The 19,409-nt window shown below is 36.2% G+C and overlaps 1 protein-coding gene across 1 annotated transcript; it reads right to left on the bottom strand.

Annotated features, from left to right (window-relative positions):
* Positions 1 to 779: 779 nt before the first annotated feature.
* Positions 780 to 12,755, bottom strand: ptk2bb (protein tyrosine kinase 2 beta, b; the record flags this gene model as incomplete). The annotated part of the gene is made up of 28 exons (XM_079255889.1): positions 780 to 995; positions 1,834 to 1,914; positions 2,051 to 2,185; positions 2,294 to 2,328; positions 3,209 to 3,641; positions 3,764 to 3,886; positions 3,974 to 4,033; positions 4,132 to 4,240; positions 5,165 to 5,369; positions 6,727 to 6,816; positions 6,997 to 7,097; positions 7,196 to 7,311; positions 7,459 to 7,559; positions 7,674 to 7,755; positions 7,865 to 7,962; positions 8,047 to 8,091; positions 8,201 to 8,232; positions 8,325 to 8,367; positions 8,507 to 8,624; positions 8,728 to 8,829; positions 9,878 to 9,952; positions 10,051 to 10,191; positions 10,325 to 10,379; positions 10,601 to 10,663; positions 11,081 to 11,160; positions 11,931 to 12,018; positions 12,144 to 12,322; positions 12,561 to 12,755. The coding sequence occupies 28 exons, from the start codon at positions 12,753 to 12,755 to the stop codon at positions 780 to 782; spliced, it is 3,201 nt and encodes a 1,066-aa protein (XP_079112015.1).
* Between the last annotated feature and the right edge of the window lie 6,654 nt (positions 12,756 to 19,409).

Genomic DNA, 19,409 nt, shown 5'->3' with positions numbered 1-19,409 from the left:
CAACCTTCTCTTAGTCTGCTGGATGGCTAAAGAGACTTAATATGTAGTTTTAAGAGATGATATATGCATAAAACAAAGAAATGGATTTAATGTGCATTTGTAGCATATATGTTACCTTTTATGTCTTGTATTTTACCTGATAATGTTTATTTTTTTATAATCATGACATGCAAATTATCAAAAGTTTTTTTTTATATTTTTGACCAGTAGTGTACTGAGTGAAAAGACTTTCATCTAGTGAATTTCATGATTAAAAGCTTAAAACATTTTCTGTCAATCAAATTCCAAATAATCAATGTGTAATGTGATGTTGGCATTGGTCAACTTTATATTTCACTACTCAGCATATTTCCAAGTGAAGCATTTGCTTTTTATCACTTGCATAATAATGCCTACGCCTCAACCGTCTCAATAGGTCTTAGATCTACAAAGCGTTTAATCTCCTGAGAAGATAAAACATTTCAGTAACTCACCATTTGTAAATTAGAAAGCTTATTGGAATTGACAGTCTAAATATGATATGAAAGGATCAGTCATGAATGTCAGCATACGCATAAGCTTTTTATCTGAGCTCTCCGTATCTGCTGAGCTGTGCTGTAGAATCATGTTCATTTACAGAACGACAGCTGTTAAAACAAACTTGTGGCTGCTTCAGGCTTTAATCTTTCATCATTCTAATCACAACCACAAATATTAATGTCTGACAAATGTAAAAAAAAAAAAAAAGAAAAAAAAAAGTCTTATTTCCGGTTGTTGTGAAATCTGAAAAAGGAAGTGTGCTAAGGAGCAGCTGGTTTAGCTAAATTTGCCCTGACTCTTGCTTGGTCCACAGCATCCAGCATGTTCTTACTGTCCATTGCAAGTGTGTGTGCCGCAGCCAGCATCTGTTTCTTGCAATCCTCCTTTAGAGAGGTGATGGCATTCTGTTGAGCCAGCCGCATTTTGCTAATCAGCTCTGCCATGTCGTTGTTCAGCAGCTTCTGGGTGCCTTCGATCTATGGTTATGGAAAAAAACAACAACAATATATCACTTGATCAAGTGTGTGGTGGTCCTTATCCCTGCTCTGGTGTGTGTGGCTGTGGTGGGCGGGCCTCGCTGTCAACCAGGATCTTCAGCTGCACCCCGTCTCTAATCAGCGACAGCATTTATACCTGCTTGGCCTTCCATTCATCGCAAGATTGTTGGTTTATCCAGTGGAACCCAGACGTGCCTGCCTACCTTCCACAACACTGTTATTCCTGTACTCCTCTCCAGTCTGCTTCCCTGCCGGTGAATTACAATAAACTATTTTCACTTATACTAAGCTGTGTGCCTGTATAAGTTTTCCATCTCTTTGTCCCCCCAATTCAGGATGTAGAAAACATATTATAGGAACTGATGTTGAATAAAAAGTGCAGTAACAGCATCTCGCCTGTAGGTGGTGTGTATTCATTTTAACTCTTAAAAGAATGACTACATGCCATCTATCGGTGAGATGCTGTTATTGCACTCCTTGCAATAGGGTGCCTTTCACTGGAGAGGGGCTTTTTCAGGCAGCACACCTCTCCATCTCCCTATATCACTTCCTGTCTTGCAGTTTTCAGAAACTAATCCAAGAACCCAAATGGTATATTTATATGCATGATTTTATTCAACATCAGTTCCTATCATTTTTTTTTCTTTATACTGATTTCAGGGAGGGTTCTAACCTGCAATATGCTCTTTAACACACAACAAGGTGGGTCTTTATTTTCATATGTGTATATCTTTTAGGTGTCCCCCCACAAAAGTAATATATTTTAAATGTTCATAAACTCATTTATTAGTGTTGTCTGCAGTCCTATATACCATACCTCGGTCCTTACAGACTCGTGCAAGGTGGGCAATATGTCATCCACACTGCGAATCAGATCTCTTAAGGCCATCCCAACAGACTGTGGGAAGAGATCAATACAGAAAATTAATCAACAGTATGACTCAGGAACTTTGTCTTAGCATTTTGAATTTGCCAATAAAGCAGCAACAACCTATAAAATTGAAGTGGAGGGCAAGTAATTTGTCTCAGTGTACCTTGACAATAGTAATATACTGTTCTGGCTTCAGCTCAGTGATGTCATTCTTGAGTTGAACAACAACTTTGACCAAGTCCATAACAAACTGGTAGACTTTGTCATCAGAGCGGTCTAGCTCAGCTGTGGGTGCAGCCTAAGTAGGAGTGAGAAATACATTTTAGTCATTGAAATGCAGAGCAGCACTCATTATTTTCATTCTAACATTTTCTCAGTTTAACCAAAAATTTACTGATCTAATTACTTGTGCTTTGAGTCGAGGGGGCTTCTCAGGAGGTGCTGTTGGAAACAAAAACAATGAAAAAAGAAGAGCAAAGAGAGGAAGATTGAGAAAAAACATGTTCGAGTGCAACCTTATGGTTTTTTTTCCTATTTTTTAAGGACTTACCATTCTCACTGTCAGCATTGAGGTACTGCAAAGAAAAAGAAAAAATAATGAGAATGAAACGACAGCTCACATTATTTACAGACATTGAAATAAAACAGAAAATAGTAAGATGCTGCACCCATAACAACATGGGTTGTATAGCACCACCTACCAGGGAAGGTGTACTATATAAGTTTATGATATTACAGTATCTTTGACACCAAGTAAATGTTCAAAACCAGAATGGATAGATGATGGACAGTGGTACAGAAAAACATTCTAATAACTTATCGGCTTATTACTGCCAACATGGAAGTATGAAAATACTGAAACAAATGCCATCATTAGTTGTGGCTTTAATTAACTGACTTTCAGATGATTTTTTTTTTCTTATCTGTTTTTTATAATCAATCTAACTGGGTGTTTTGAAAAGGAAATGTTTTCAATCTCTGTTGTAATTCAATCAACATGTAGACTGAAGCCATTTTCACACAAACTCCTGAAATGAGCAATAGCCCGTGTTAAATATCTGCTAAATTTGCTGCAAATATTTTGAGATCATCCACCAGTCCCCAAAGTGAAAGTGAAGTGCAGAACCACATTTTCTGGAGCATTTCCTAGGTGTGAGCAAGTGTGTGTAATGATAAAAATAATGCTAACAGAAATATTCTCATATTTTCACACATAATTAGGACTTAAATTTGGTCACTTGATGAAATGATTTTAGAAAAGCCAATAATGTTTCCAAAACTGCCCTTAATTGTACATTAAATTTAGTTTACTGGTGAACACGTACCATTGTAGTGGCAGAATCCTCTGGTCCCATGGGGTCCTGCAAAAGAACAGGCAGGTTCATTTTACAGATTATAGACATGGAGCCTCTCTTTGGAACTGTTATCAGGGGAACATTCATGTTGAGACTAGAGGGGCGTTGAGGGTGAACAAGTGGGCTGATAGTTTGTAAAGGTGCCTTGCTCCGTGCATCCTCCAGGATAAGACTGAATTCATGTGCAGAGGGACACAGAGACACAGAGAGGGGGGTGATAAAAGTTAACGATGCTCTGTTTCCCACCAGGAGTCTCTCTTCCTTCTCCAGCCACTTCTTATCCTCCATCATCTGTTCCTTCTGATGGCGCAGAGTTTCGTGCATGTTCTCCCGTTCTTTATGCCACAGGCGCTGGGCATCCTCCCTGCTGTTCGGTTCCACTCGGGGAAACTCATTCTCCTATGAATGCAACAAAGAAGAAACTGTTAATATAAATGAAGATCTTGGTTTTCACCACATTCGTGTGCAAAGTGACTAAAACACAGACAGAGGCTAAAACCTGTGGAGTTTGTCCATCTTACCCCCATGCTGCGGGGCCGAGGAGACCTGATTGGAAGCGTCAGAGTGTTCCTGGAGTCAACAGGGGACTGATAGTCACATGGGCTGGCAAGGTCAGGAGAGCTGGCACACAGAGCTTCATTCAGCTGCAACATCACACACAGAAGAAGTAAGACTTAAAATGATAGATTATCTTGTGTAACACTAACTTTCCTTATTTGGATTCAGTATACCTGGATATGTAAACCGATACTGAGTGTGTTCCCGAACCGCGCTGGTTGAATTCTGGAAGGCTTCAGTTAAAGGTAAAACAAACAAAATAAAAGGTGACATAAAATATGGCTGCCATTAAACAACCTAAACATGGAAGAGAATAAAGTGGGATTCATACCTTGGGAGGAGGTGGTGTAAAGTTGAACTTGGGTTCGAAAAGTTTCGTAGCTCGTGCTCTGTCTCTTTCTCTCTCTACGTCCTGCTCCTTCTCCATCCTCTGGACGTCACTAATAGATCAAACACAGTTTCAGGCATTAGATCACTGATGTGGTTATTAAAGGTTTGTTTTTGCTTGAATATGAGCGAAAACATGATCACAATTTCAAGTAAGACTATTAAAAGCAAAAACATGGCAACCAGAATCCATTAATCCGATAAAAACTAGACTTGAGGTATTATTCAGGAGAACAATTCAATATCAAATATTGTAATTCTGAATTGTTGTTCTACAGCAACAACAGGGGCTAAAAGCTTTTCACATCAGCTTGGAGGAAGCCTGTTATTCTAAAAGAGAAGAGCTGCATGATCCACGTTTTCTTTTCTAGATTCAGCTCATAAAGTTTCCCCGTAGAATTCACTGGTTGGACCGGTGATGGCAAACCATGGTGGCTCACGTGGATCAAGACAGAACCTGACTGCCAAACCATTGACTGAAAATACTTAAATATAAATCCACCTTTAAGGTTCAACGTTCACATACACTACCTGGCCAAAAAACAAGTCACCACCTTGATTTCACTAAACAAGCAGGTAACATCTTCTCACTGGAAAAATACAGCGTTGATAAATGTGTTTAGCTGTCGAGAAGCCAAATAATCACTACGGTAATTCACTGAAATGAGGATTGTTGAACTTTGAAAAGATTATGATAAAGTAGCATAACTAACACGCTGAAGCCTGTGCTTATCTGAGAACAGAAATGCTGCAAAGCATTCACCAACGAGAAAGCTGTTTAACCTTTACTTGTGTGAACTATGGCAGGTCGTTTTGTCAGCACTGAGGAGAAAATCATTACGGAAAAGGTCAGCAGAAGAAGATGAAGCTGGTGAAGGTGTCCTGCTTCTTCTCTGTCTGAGTCTTAATGAAACGGCCTCTGTTTGTTTTCATTTTCTCACCAGACATTTTTTTTTTAATATCTCATTAATGAGTACCTGATCTTGAGCACAAGCTCAGTGAAACTGGGTCTCTCTCTGGGATTGTGGGACCAGCAGCGGGTCATGAGCGAGTAGAGGGCAGGAGGGCAGTTGTCCGGTTTGGGCAGCCTGATTCCCTGCTCAAGCTGAATGATCACATCTCTGTTCTCCAGCCAAAAAAATGGCTGCTGGCCTCGACTCATGATCTCCCACATGCACACAGCTACAACAGAAGTAAGTTAGGATATTTTCAGCCTTTTACTCCATTTTTCATTATGGAATTCTACAATGAGAGTACAAAAGAAAACACAAGGCGGTTCAGATACAGATCAGTGCATTCAGAGAGGTACACCAAAAGTACGGAGCTCTTTATGATAAGGATGGACTTTATTCCATAACTACTACAGTGAAAAGAAGTCCATTCATGTTCTAATTGTGTTGCTGCTCTTTGTGACGGACTACAAGTTCATGTATGTTTCAGGCCTCTAGCTGAGACAGGACACCGTTCTTCAGGTTAACCCCGGGTACTGAACATTGTTTCAGAGCAAGTTTCCTGATCCTTCAGGTCAATTTTTTTTTTTTTTTTTTTGTTATCCAAAACATGTTCTACCATGCTGAAAGAATCTTTAGGAACAGTTTGAAGAACACAGTTATTAGTTTAATGTATTGATTTGGCCTCTTTACTCCTAAGGTCTTCATTTGATAAAGCATCTGGAATGAACTGGGAAAACAAAACTGAACCAGAAACCATGAGAGAATCTTTCCTTAATGTTCTGGTCTGAAGGTGTCCTGATACGACAGGACACCTTCAGAAATCTTTTGGGGTCCATGATTAAAAAAACTCACTATACTAACCAGTAGTCTTTGGTTTGTTTGTAAGGTTTTCATTATGGAAGCTGATTTAGGGACTATCCTGTATGATCATTCAGTAATTAGTCTTTTTTAAATCTTTTCTTTTTAACAGTTACTGTATAAAGTATTTTATATATGTATTTTATTATTGCTGCTCTTATCTTTTGTTTTTATTGTTTCTCTAGGTATTTTAATCTTTTTGTTTAAACTCCAGTGTATTCCTCATGGAGATCCTTCCCGCTGGGGGCTCTGCCTGCTTGGTCTGGGGGTTACTGTCATGTTGATTACCCCTGCCTGGGTGGCAGGGGGTCCAACACTGCAGCTCTGATTTGATTTAGATTGTATCACTGCTGTATCCTTGGGTTAACTTTACTTCCATACAATCTTGTTTGTGTCATTTCCTAAACCATAAATACCATTTATAAGAGATCCCCTTGTGATTTTACCCCAAAGTGGACCAAAGAAGGCATCATAATGGAGGATGCAAGTTAAAACACTGGGCTGCAGAAGATTAAGGTAAAAAGTAAAACAGTTAATAGACAAAGCATAGTAGATGTGGTTGTTTAGTGAACTCAAGTTTTCACACTAATGTATATGCAATAGATCCAACAGTTTCTTCGACTAATGAAGTTTATTTAGGTCAATAATCAGCCGGCTAGTTTTCCATCTCTGAATGATTTGATCTTTCTGCTTTGTTTCTGAAATAAGACTTTGCATTGCAAGCTCACCAAACATCCAGACATCGCTTGCCGTGGTGAAACGTCTGAAATTGATGGATTCTGGGGCCATCCACTTGATTGGTAATCGAGAAACAGATGCTGGAAAGATGTGACAAGCCAAGACATGGATATAATATGATGTGAATACCGTACTTCAATTTACATGGAAACTTAATACTTTGTCTTGGTTATAATTCATACTACTTGTTGTACTGTCCTTCAGCTTTCAAGATCCTTTATTATCCAACTTTTTTGGTCAAACAAGTGCGCTTGTGTTACCTTTGTAGTATTCTTCATCCTCTATGTATCTTGACAGGCCAAAATCTCCGAGCTTCACGCAGTCCTTACTGGCAACTAACACATTCCGAACTGCAATGTCTCTGAGATGAGACCGCAACATGAATATGAGAGATGTTTATTCAGGTGTGGATGAAAATAACACAGGTAAGATACAGTGAAAATTAGGTTAATGTCTCACCTGTGTACCATATTGAGCCCTTCGAGGTAGACGAGGGCTTTGCAGATCTGCAGGCTGAACAGCACCAGGGTTGTGTTTGTCAGTTTGTTTTGGTTCTCAGTCAGGTAGTGTCCAAGCTGCAGGAAAGTCGGTTATATAAGCAAGGCCCGAATTTAACAAATAGTACAACCACATGGTTTTCATGAATGACAGGAAGGGGAAAAGACTTTAACATTATAACACCATTTCCACATTAATCACTTTAGTACCTGACCAGCACTAACCTCTCCATACTGATAAAGCTCCATGACAATCCACACAGGATCATCCTCGATGATTCCAATCAGCTTTACAATGTGGGGATGGTTGAGGTTCTTCATAATCACTGGGAAATGTCACAATTATTGAAAGTTGCGCTCAGTTATTGTCACAACTGTCATTATACATTGCTGTTGGTTGGAACAGCTGTTATTTAAACCTTTTTTTTTTGTGTGTGTACCTGCTTCACTCATAAATTTCTCCATCACATCTGGTGAACAGTCCTTGCAGGTCTTTATTGCTACATTAACCTCGGTGCCATTCTGTCCAAAGAAACAAGAAAAGAAAATGCACTTTTTAACTTCTTGCTTGACCAGTCTACACCATAATGGGTGTTATTACTCTTAACTTGAGATATAGAGACAGACTCACAGCTTTTTGGTACATGCCATCATAGACCTCCCCAAAAAAACCTTCACCAAGTATTCGTCCAAGAACTACATCGTTTCGACTGATCCCAAACTTCACAGCTGGAGGGAAAAAAAACGGCATCTATAAAGGCTCCAAAATGAATCTTAATCAGCGAAAGCCATGAATAATAACTTCAGACAAACCTGATTTGGGTCTTTCATCGACAATCTCACAGTAGATATCAGAACCTGAACATGCAAAAGAAGAAAAGACAACTCCACTCAGCTTTTTTCTTTTCAACTAGAAAATGTCTAATGTGGAATAATATGTGCTTAGGGAAAATGAGAACTGGCTCACCCATGCTGTGTCTGCTGGTGCTGGGCTCTCTGCTGCTCCAGAGAAAAAATAAATTGACAAAGTCCTGGTCACATATTTGCAGGTTAATGCACTGATGGCATGATTCAATAAAACAGCCACTCACCCTGTGGGGATATCGGGCAGGGAACTCCGTGCAGCCTTGGCATCTAAAGTACAAATTAACTGAGAGTTTTAAAAAAAAATGCTCTAAAAGAAGATTCATCAAGCATCTCATCTCCATGTCCTTTAGTTTTAAGTATTAACCCAGTTATGTATGGAAAATAGAAGGTGCTGAATAACACACACCTTTATTTGGTCGGTAGATAACGCTGTCATCCGTGTCATTTTCAAGGCGGCAATAACCATCAATGAGATCCATCATGTTTTCCGCCATAGCCATCGTGGCCACATTGATGGATAGCCGCTATCAAACACAAATATGTGACATACAAGTGCATCAAGTACATGTGGAGGCTCAAATTTCCTGAGCAAAAGAATATTCTTCAACAGCATCTTGTTGGACTTACCTGCCTGGCGCCCTCGATGCCAAGGTTTAGCAGCACCTTGTTGTCACTTTGCTGTGAGAACTGTATTTTCTTTATCTGTTTGAAGTCAGCTAGAAAAACTGCCTGCAACACAAAAACAAAGGAAGCAATAATGCTGAATTATGATTAGGCTTGTTAGTTTTAACTTGATAATGTATTGCCAGTCCATCACAGAGACAAACAACCATTCATAGTCACACTCACTCCTAGGGACAGTTTAAAGTAACCACTTAATACTGGACAGTGGAAGGTAGCCGGACCTCCAGGAAGCTGGAGGTTGCTATGAGAACATACATGGGAAGAACATGCAAACTCGACACAGAAAGCTCCCCCCTCCCCAGCCAAGGATCAAACCAGCAACCTTCTTGCTGTTATGCCACAGTGCTAACCACCCCACCACAATACACTCACAGTTCTTTTCAACACATGTTGACACTTGAAAATATGTGGCAGATTAATCTAGAAAAAAAAAAAGAACTGTACCCAAATAAAGACTGGAAATGCCTGAGCTTCAGACTGGGAAGCTGTAATTTCTTCTTTTTTTCAACTAAGTACAACACCTTTAACTCATTTATTTAGAAAACATCATTACCTTAAATAAATCTTTAAATCTTCCCTCACTAAATCCTGTTTCTGTTTTTTTGTTTTTTATCAGCAAAGTCAGATTGGCTGGAATTGATTCGAATATAGTTTTTGAAACAATAAAAATGTTTCCTTTATAAAGAAGTGCTTTGTAAAACTGATTATAATTTTATTAAGCGAATAAAGGATCCAACTGAAACAACAAGGTTGCCATAAGTAAACCTATCAATTTTCTTATGTTAGAAAGGGTTCATTTTAAATGTTTGACTGACTGGGTTACACACAGTCCAACCAGCCAGACTGAATAATTATACTCAGTACAATTATATTATACAAGCATATTTCTACTCAGTCAAACATACCTTCTATCCTTGCTGACTGTTTTAGTGTGTTTAGGTGTGTGTTTAGGGAGTTTTGGAGTCCAAGATTCATAGTTTATTAAATGTGAGAATAGTAAAAAAAAAAAAGTTCAGATTTCTGCTGTAATTTAGTGTTTTTTTTTTTTTTTTTTGTATTCCGTAATCCTTCTACAAACATTTGCAGAACTTACCGCTGCGTCCTTCTGAGTACGCTGACGAATGCCCCTCCCACCAATCACCAACTCCACTGATAAACTCCAACCTTGCTATGAACAAACAAAAACATTCATGAAATTAATTCTAACTGTGTTTAAAGTCAGAATGACAGTCAGAATTTGAGTAATATGGGGGATTTGCAGCTCACCACTAGTTCGCATGGAAACACTTCTTCCTCATATCTGATAAACTCTTTGAGGGTCTCTAAAAACTTAATCATGCATTCATCCTCCTGGAGCGTTGAATACTGTGTAAATGTTTGCTGGATCAGCTTCCGTAGCTGCTTAGACTGGATCGCAAACAAGGACATTTAAAGCAGTCAGAAATGTCTCGTAAAAGTCTCGTGTAAAAAATACTTTTTGATGACACAGCCTAAAAGGCCGTCAGCACTGAAAGCTGAAATCATGGACAGAAAGGCTCACCTTCATGCTGTTAATCAGCTGCTGAGGAAAGAAAAGGTCCAGGCCCACCTCTTTTCTAAATTAGAGAGCCACAAATAAAAATATATATATACAGATATATATAAAATAAAAATCCCTATAAACAAGCTGAAGGCTCACTTTCAACCAGCTCAGCAACATGTCATCTTTAAAGTAAATGCAAATCAAAGTACATTATACAGCTAAAACTAATTTTTAAAAAGGCTTTTAACTGTCAAATGAGATATATGACTGTTGAAGTTGTAACTAAAAACTTACTCAAGCAACTCAAAGTTGGATTTCTTCTCAAGACCTTTTGCATTCATGTCTTTATAAAACCTCCTGTGAAATCAAAAGAAATAATATGAACACCAATGAGCTCAACTAAAGAATGTTATTTATTTCCCTCATGTACTCACAATACAAAAATGAACAAGTAACCTGCAGTTAATAAAATAAAATAAAATAAAATAAAATAAAATAAAATAAAATAAAATAAAATAAAATAAAATAAAGCCCTGCGATGGACTGGTGAGGGTGTACACTGCTTTTTGCCCACAGGCTGCTGGGATAGGCTCCAGCTTCCCCGTGATCCTTCATTGGATTAAGTGGTTAGGATAATGAATGAATGAAATTAAATTAAATGAAATGAAAAGAAATTAAATGGAATTAAATACAAGGTACTGTAACTTTTAATCAATGTTTTAATCAACTTAATCTCCTGGCATTCACACAGAGCTGAGGAATGCAGTGACTCACCTGATCTCCAAACAGCCAAGCTGCAGCGCCATGCCATCACTGACTTTACTTGCATAATATTGCATGTAATCACTGCGTACCTGTCATGAAATATTCGTAAATGTTTAACAAAAATTTACAAACATGCAGCATAATGTTACTGTAAAAATCTGTCCAGTCCAGCATCCAGAAACTTCTGTTTTGAAGCCAAATTCTTATAATATAATCAGAATGTGGTTTTGCATTGTCTTGCTTAAACCTGCAAAGCCTTGTCTGGACAACAAAATGTGGATGAGAAAATACTTTCTCTGAAACCCTTGTCCATAAATGGTGAATGTATAAGTTGCCAATTCCTATGATGAGACTAGGCACTGAAGTGAGAGCATAACTAAAATCTTATTACATGTAATCTGAATAACATGACCTTGGAATAGGTTCACACAATTTTATGTGATTTTTAGCAGATATTTGAATCTCACCTGTCTTTAGTTCTGGGAGATTCTGCTTCTCTAAGGTGCTCATTTTATATCTAGTTAGGCTGCTGACAATAAACACCGGATATGTGCCAGATATATTTGTATACATAAAAGTGGTCTGATTAAAAAAAAAGAAAAAAAAAAAAATTTTCTTGTCAAAATCCAAACTTATTTGTTATTTCTGCCAGTCAACAACATAAACTGTAAGACCAAAAAGGCTCGATATCCTTAATTTTTTACAGGCATTTGAGATTATTTGAACTTGGTTGTACAGTAACTTTTGTGTCTTCTAAAAGTACATTTCTGAACCGATACCGTTGTTTAATTACCAGCAGACAAAAAAAAACAAAGACAAAATTATTTTAAAAAAGCAAATAAACAACTGATTCATATACCTGTTGGTAAAAATACAAAAACGTAGATCTGTCATCTTTGAATTTTTCTATGAAGTTAACGGGAACATATCGGATCCGAAGGTCATACCTATGAAGAAACAACACACATGATATTTAAACTTTTTTTTTTTTTAAAAAAACACCAATGAATAATGTCATCTATGAGACATGTGACAGAAAATCAGATGAAAAATGCTAATTATTTATGTGAACCTCCACTCGGCTTCCACGTGATGGCTCTCATAGAGCATCTCCACCTCGCCGACAGTCAGATCTGGATGGAGCCAGTGAAGTTCCTCTGATTTTAAGTGCTTGAGCATGAGGCTGTAGCATCCTGCCAGTTTTACATTTGGCCCTAATCGACCACTGACCAGAATTGAACGAATGATGGCCTAAGGAAGGAAGAGTGAGAAAATTCTGCTTTGTTTTTTGTTTGACACTTTGTTTAAAGTTTTGTGCGTCTGCAAAAATCATACTCATTATATGATGGTGCCATCTTGTTCCTGATCAATATAATTATTTGTCCATTTTCATTTTAAGCTATCTCAGTAAAGAATTCACAACTTGTCACAACTCTTTAGGCTTTTACACATCATTCCTTTCTTATGTTTCTTTGATTGCTACACTCACCCTGATTTGCCAGGCGCTGTCACATTTGACCAGTGTGAAGTTCTTTCCAAAGTTGTTGCTAGTGCAGAAGCATACTTTTAGAATCTTGCCTGGCTTTTTGTCCCCAGAGTTGTGTGCTTCAGCGCTGGACTCCGTGCCACTTGGTCTTGGATTGGACTTCCAAGCAAGGGTGTCACCAGACATCACCTCGTACATTGTCACAGTTTGTTTGGTGTCATACCCACATCACCTTTACGACAGAAAGAAGAGGTAATCAAATTATAGGAAAAATGTATTCTCTTTAAATTGTGTGCTAGTTATTGGGACTGAAATCTGATATAATTCAACAGCGTCTCCTCACCAAGGACACTGTCCTGTTACTTGCTTCAGTCATACGGTCATGTTAGACTCCATGTTCAGCCCGTGATCTCGTGCCACATCTAACCTAAACTTTTTATTTCTGTTCATCTAAGATTAGTAACTAGTTGTGGTGGAAAATCGAATGTTAAAAATTGAATATCGGGATTTTCTTTTGTTTCACAATTTTAATATTTAATGTTAAAAACTTGATTGTTTTTTCCCTATAAATAAAAATAATACATTATAAATTTTTTGCCGTTTTTATTGTTTTTATTAATCTATTTGCTTGTCTTCTTGGACGTTATAGGAGTAGAATGATGGTCTGGCAACTATGTTGTTTTTTTTGCCTCATTGAAATCAATAAAAAGTTTTGTACATTTTTTTCGTCTACAAAAATGAGCAACATCAAAGAATCGTGAGAATCGCCATATAAATTGAATCGACACCCAAAAAATGTGATTCGAATCGAATCGGGACGAAAGCATATGGTCATACCCCTAGTAACTGGTTATATGGAGTACAGATATGTTTTTCGAGAGTTTACCAATGACATAGAATAGTTTTATACTATCAGTGACATTGCTTGTTTATCTTGTTTGCAGTAAAACACTAATGGATTCAATAACAAGTAGTTAGGAGAAGCCATCTTTTTTATTTCTACTTGGATGATTTATGGGGTTGAAATGTGGACTCTTGTGTGACCACTTAAGAACAGATTAGACCTGGAATCACTCCACTACAGGTGTCACCATAATCCTGAAAGGTAAACAATAGCTCCAGTCAATATATATATATATATATATATATATATATATATATATATATATATATATATATGTATATATATATATATATATATATGTATATATGTATATATGTATATATATATATATATATATGTATATATATATATATATATATATATATATATATATATATATATATATATATATATATATATATATATATATATATATATATATATATATATATGTATATGTATATGTATATATATATAAAAACACTCCATCAATAATATTTAAGCATATAGACAAATGTAGCAACATCCATGGTCAAATTCAGTATTTACGGTTGGTTAAATGCCATTCAACAAACTCAAACTTGGCTGTTATGTGTATTTAGATTTTTTAGGGGTTTCACATACAATATTTCCTATTGAATATGCTATATTACAGCATAGCATGTCATGAGAAACAGTTGTTACCCACCATCAATCTGGGAAGAAATTATAAAACAGCTGTAAAACTCCAGTTCAGAGCCACTATTCTGCAAGTTTTTACTGTTTCCCTGCTCCAACACACCTGATTTGAAAAAATGGCACCATAGCAAAGTTGCAACCGAGCAAACACGAAACTCCTGGAAAGAGGTTAGGTAGATAAATATGACTAACTCATGCATTCCTGGCTGCACTTTCAGAAAATCCAACAGCACATTGCATTAATTGCATCAAATCAATTGTCAAGAATAGTGGAAGAGGGCTGATGATTTGACTCTATCCAGATGGGGACGAAGCAAATTGTCATTTTTAAAGTTCAAAACTGCCGCTCTTCTAAAACATATCCCAGATCATCATTTTAAATTATATGTGCACAACCTAAACACGTCTTTTTTGTGCATGGATGCACATCTTCTCCATTTGTGCAAAAAAAAAAAAAAAAAAAAATTTTTAATTGTTTAGTTTCTGTGCGGATGTGGCCTTAGGGTCATTTGCCAGCCACAGGGCATGGACAACTTGTAGTTATTGACTCCATCAAAACTATGGGTCACGCAACAAGACAATAACCTAAAAATACAACTGCAAACCTCTTGGCTGGACAAGAAAATGGCCCACTCAAAATCCAGAACTCAACCTGACTGTAAAGTAGTATGGTGGGCTTTATATACATAAACAAATACTGCAACCTCAATTAAATGAGAAAACATTGAATTGAAGAGTTGGGAGAATTGTCAAATAAAATCATACACTAAATGATTATTTACAAGTCACTGCAGCTAAAGGTAGCTATATAATCTTTTAATTAATGGATTATCACAATTATGAAAGATAATCACAAAAATGTCTGCATAGTAATCATAACAATCAAAACAATCTTTATCTATTAAAAAAGAAATGGATGAAAAATTTGAAATTAAATACCATAATTTGTTGTTTTAGTAAAACATTTTATAAATCGGTCAAACTTAGGGAGATAACTCCCCTTTAAAAACCTGTCGTGCCCTGCTCAAAACTTATTAATTATCAAGATTTGGACAGAATGTAAAGTGTTTAGACAGAGTGAAGTCTCCAGACTTCTTGAGCTAGTGTCCTGCAGGTTTTCAATGTTTCCTTGCTGTAAGTATTGTCCCAAACTCAACAAGCTGGAGAACATGTAACTCTTTAATACTGTATGTATCATTTGAAATGTACACGTCTAGAAACACTGTTGTACACAATCTGATACATGTTTTGTGCCTTCAGGTGGATACCTTTTGCACTACAATGATTTGACATATCACATGACAATTAATGGCAAATATAAAACATTTTCTGTTTACAGTAGAATTTTTTTTCCCCATTTTTCCTTGGGTTCAGCTTTGAAGGATTAATTTGAACCAGCTGAGTTGCAGCAGAGAAACAGTGATGCCTCTACAGCAGGCCCCCAGATGCCCAGAGTTGATGACCCCTTCTCTAAATTTTATATATATATATATATATATATATATATATATATATATATATATATATATATATATATATATATATATATATATATATACATATATATATATATAAAATTTAGATATATATATTTAGATATATATATATATATATATATATATATATATATATATATATATATATATATATACATACATACATATACATATATATATATATAAAATTTAGATATATATATTTAGATATATATATATATATATATATATATATATATATATATATATATATATATATATATATATATATATATATATATATATATATATATATATATACACAATTACACAGTTAGTTGCCATATTTTACACACCTGACCCAAAAAATGGCTCATTATCAGCCTGCAAGGAACAGGATGTTGTTTATTTAAATTGAATCAGATTAATTGAACAGCTGGAGGTGGAAATCTCAAAAACATGCAGGACAGGCAGAGTACCAGGATTAACCTAATATAAACACTTTAGTTTTGTACCTTTGTATAGTATTTTACATTAATTTATTAAATTAGTTTCCCCTTGAAGACTTAGCAAAATGCTTATTTAAAGGGTGATTTCTTCAGAGAGAAGACTCTTAGCTGTACTCCCATTGCTTTCAAAAATTTGCAATATTACTTTTCATGATTCTTTTCCACAGCCATAGCCACTGCTTATTTCCCAGCATGTCCAACTATTACCTTTACAGGAAGTGCATCCCAGCAACCGTGCATTCTTCTCTGACCACCTGTTTAAACAAACAGCAGCAGCTGATGATTGTAAAGGCTCATAAAAATTTGATTTCCAGAAGAGCACACCTAAAATCATCTATTTTCTTCTTATTATTTACTACTTTGTGGTAGCTGAGAATCTGCTCACTTCTTTGCATTTTTAAACATGACAGAGAACTCATGACTCAGCAGATTAAGAGAAAAAGTCTTACAAACCCACGGTCTACAGCACCATTTCATCAGTTAACCACTTCATAACTCTACTCATGACGGAAAGAGTCTTTTAGAAGCCATAACCGATACTCCATGGTGTTGGTCTGCTGCAACAGTGCTAATGTTCACTTCTCTCAGGGCTTTTCTGCTGCCGCTGGGTTGTGTTTTGTTAGGCTGAGGCCATGAATTTCCCAGAAGGGCCGTGTGGGTGTGTTTCTGTGTAAAGGTATGAAGCGAGGAAGAGAAATGGGAAAGAAGAGGGAGGATAATGAGAAGTGTGAGGCAGCTTGTTGCACCATCACCTGGGTGTGGTGGACCTAATCGAGGAGTTTCAGAAGACGAAGTTAGAAAAAAACAAAACATACACACTAAAGCTAACGAAAGATGCAATTAAGGCATATGGACAGCGCAATATACAAATAGAAGGGATAAATAAACAGAGACTTCAGCAACCACGTTGCAAAATCAGTTGTGACCAAATATTTTGCATGTCTCTAAGAGAGAACGATGAATAGGAAGCTATCAGTGTAAGGCTTACAACTAGAGGTGGGACATTAATGTGTTGGTTATGCTAAATCAATTACAAAAAAATAAAAAATAATGTGCTAAAAGAATTGAGGAATTTAATCGCAAAATGTTTGTCAGTGAACAATTTCCTGGTACACCAATTATACCGATGCACATTAACTAACTTAGCAAACTGTGGCGCCATTTTTCACACCCTTCAAGTGAGTCCATTTAAAGAAAAAGCGACTAGCAACAAGTCTAATAACTTGTATGGTGATAGTAGAAACTTTTGGTGAGCAACATGAAAGAACGTGTAGTTTACACTTCAAAAAACATGTTTTAGCCTCGTAGTTATAGAACAGCTGGAGTTGTTAAAGTATTTTAAATGATACTTTTACATTAGGTCTGTAAAGTTCAGGAATATTTTCTATTTCTTTGGTAATGTTTTTAAATTAAATTAATTTTTCCAGACATTAATAGAGCTTAAGTTGTTATTATTAATGTCTATCTCTAATATTTGATCTAGTCATCCACTAAAATCTTTTTTTTTTTTTTTTTTTTAAAGTTGCATTTTGTGGTAAATATTGTTATGTGGTTAAAATGTGATTAATTGAGATTAATTCATTACAAAGACTTTAACTATTTAGATTTTTTAATAGGGTTCAACCCCTACTTATTACATGATGTAAGTGAAGGATTTAAATTGAGGTTTTCTTAACTGTGCAAAGTGATGGAGAAAAAAGGGAAGAGGAGAAAAAGTGTCTGAACATGTTTTCTGCTACTTTTAGGTACAGTTCAGTTAACACATACATGTGATTTGGTTTTCTCCTATTTCTAATTTCTAACACTTACACACCAAAACCCAGAACAATGAGGCATGTCGATGTGCAGATTCCTGTCTGAGAAGGGCTACACATACATTCTTCATTTATCCAATTAATACTTGTATTGATTATATTCAAGCTCTCGTTTTTAAAAATAAATATGGAAAATTGGGTCTAATTGTAATGGTTTGCTGCGTTTCTTTAATCAATCACACTCTTTTTTCTACACTTTAGAAATAAAACATTCCTCAAAATAAGCTATTGAAATAAGGATACAAAAACAGCTCTTCCATGTTAATGCATATTATCTTTCAGTTTCAATGCTGTTATAACTCAATAAATATTTTACTGTATTAGTCATTCAATGAAATCAATTTAAACAATTTCCTCACTGGCGTGATCTAAATCAGTCATTCTTTTGTGCAATATTTTGTGACATTACACTTCATACACACTTAGAATTATGAATTATGAAAGTGAAATGTGGCTTTATGGCTAAATATTAAATACATGTGTCGTTGTGGTCACCTAAACTTTTCTTTCAGAGATTTTAGGGGGAAAAACTTAATCTTATAGTGATATGCTGACAACCTGTTTAAACTGAAAGTGGGATCCTCTGGTCATGTGGAAATAATAGGAGCCATTCAGTGTAAAAGCACAGCACTGAAACTGCTCTTCAAGACGTACTGAGGCGTTCTTGAAGTTCATTTTTAACCAGGACAAATGGATCAAGCAGACAAAAGGAAACAAATATTACTTGCTTAATACAATATCTCCCAAAAAAATCTCTGAAACTCCTTCATTTAGTCCTTTTATCTTCATGAACAAAGCATGAACAAAAGCAACACTTTCCAGATCTGTGATGTCTCACACACTGTCATGCTAGCACTTGAGTTGTTATGGTAACAGAGATTCCAGAGGGAGATTTATTTTTTAGACCAAGTTGAAGTAAGCTCTTTCAGCACTCTGCCACGACCGTGACTCAGTGGAACAATGAGTCGATATGTTGATTAACCACATCTTTTTTAATAGATAATAGTTCCTTAGAAACTGCAGAGCACTTTTACTTTTCGAGCAGACACTTCCATTAAAAACATAGTTTAAACTTGGTAAAATGCCAGACTGTGAAAAACATAAACTGCTGACAAATGAGAAATTCCTTGGGGCCTGGTGGACAATCAAGCACTTTAAACAAGGGTGCACTTGATGAAAAAGGGAGCTCATGGATACAGAAAGGCTACAGACAACTAGCGAGACAAACACGTCTTCCCTTTTCTCTGCAGACGCAGCTGGAAAATGTCTGAATGTTTGACATCCTACTTTGATTTATACTTTGCACTGTTTCTTTTCAGCAAGTTAGGTTTCTCTGTAATTGGATGTTACACTATGATGTTGGCATATTGACAAAAGATAAAAGAAAAAGACAATTAAGTTGATAGTCATAATCGCTTAAGAGACAATAGATCATAACAGCATATTAAAATTGGTCTATGGGCCTGGACTTTTAATGGTTACCTAACAGAAAG

Source organism: Telmatherina bonti (genome assembly GCF_933228915.1).
Source record: "Telmatherina bonti genome assembly, chromosome: 16".
Lineage (NCBI taxonomy): Eukaryota > Metazoa > Chordata > Actinopteri > Atheriniformes > Telmatherinidae > Telmatherina > Telmatherina bonti.
Note: the sequence above shows the minus strand (reverse complement) of the source record. Positions and strands in the feature narration are given on the sequence as shown.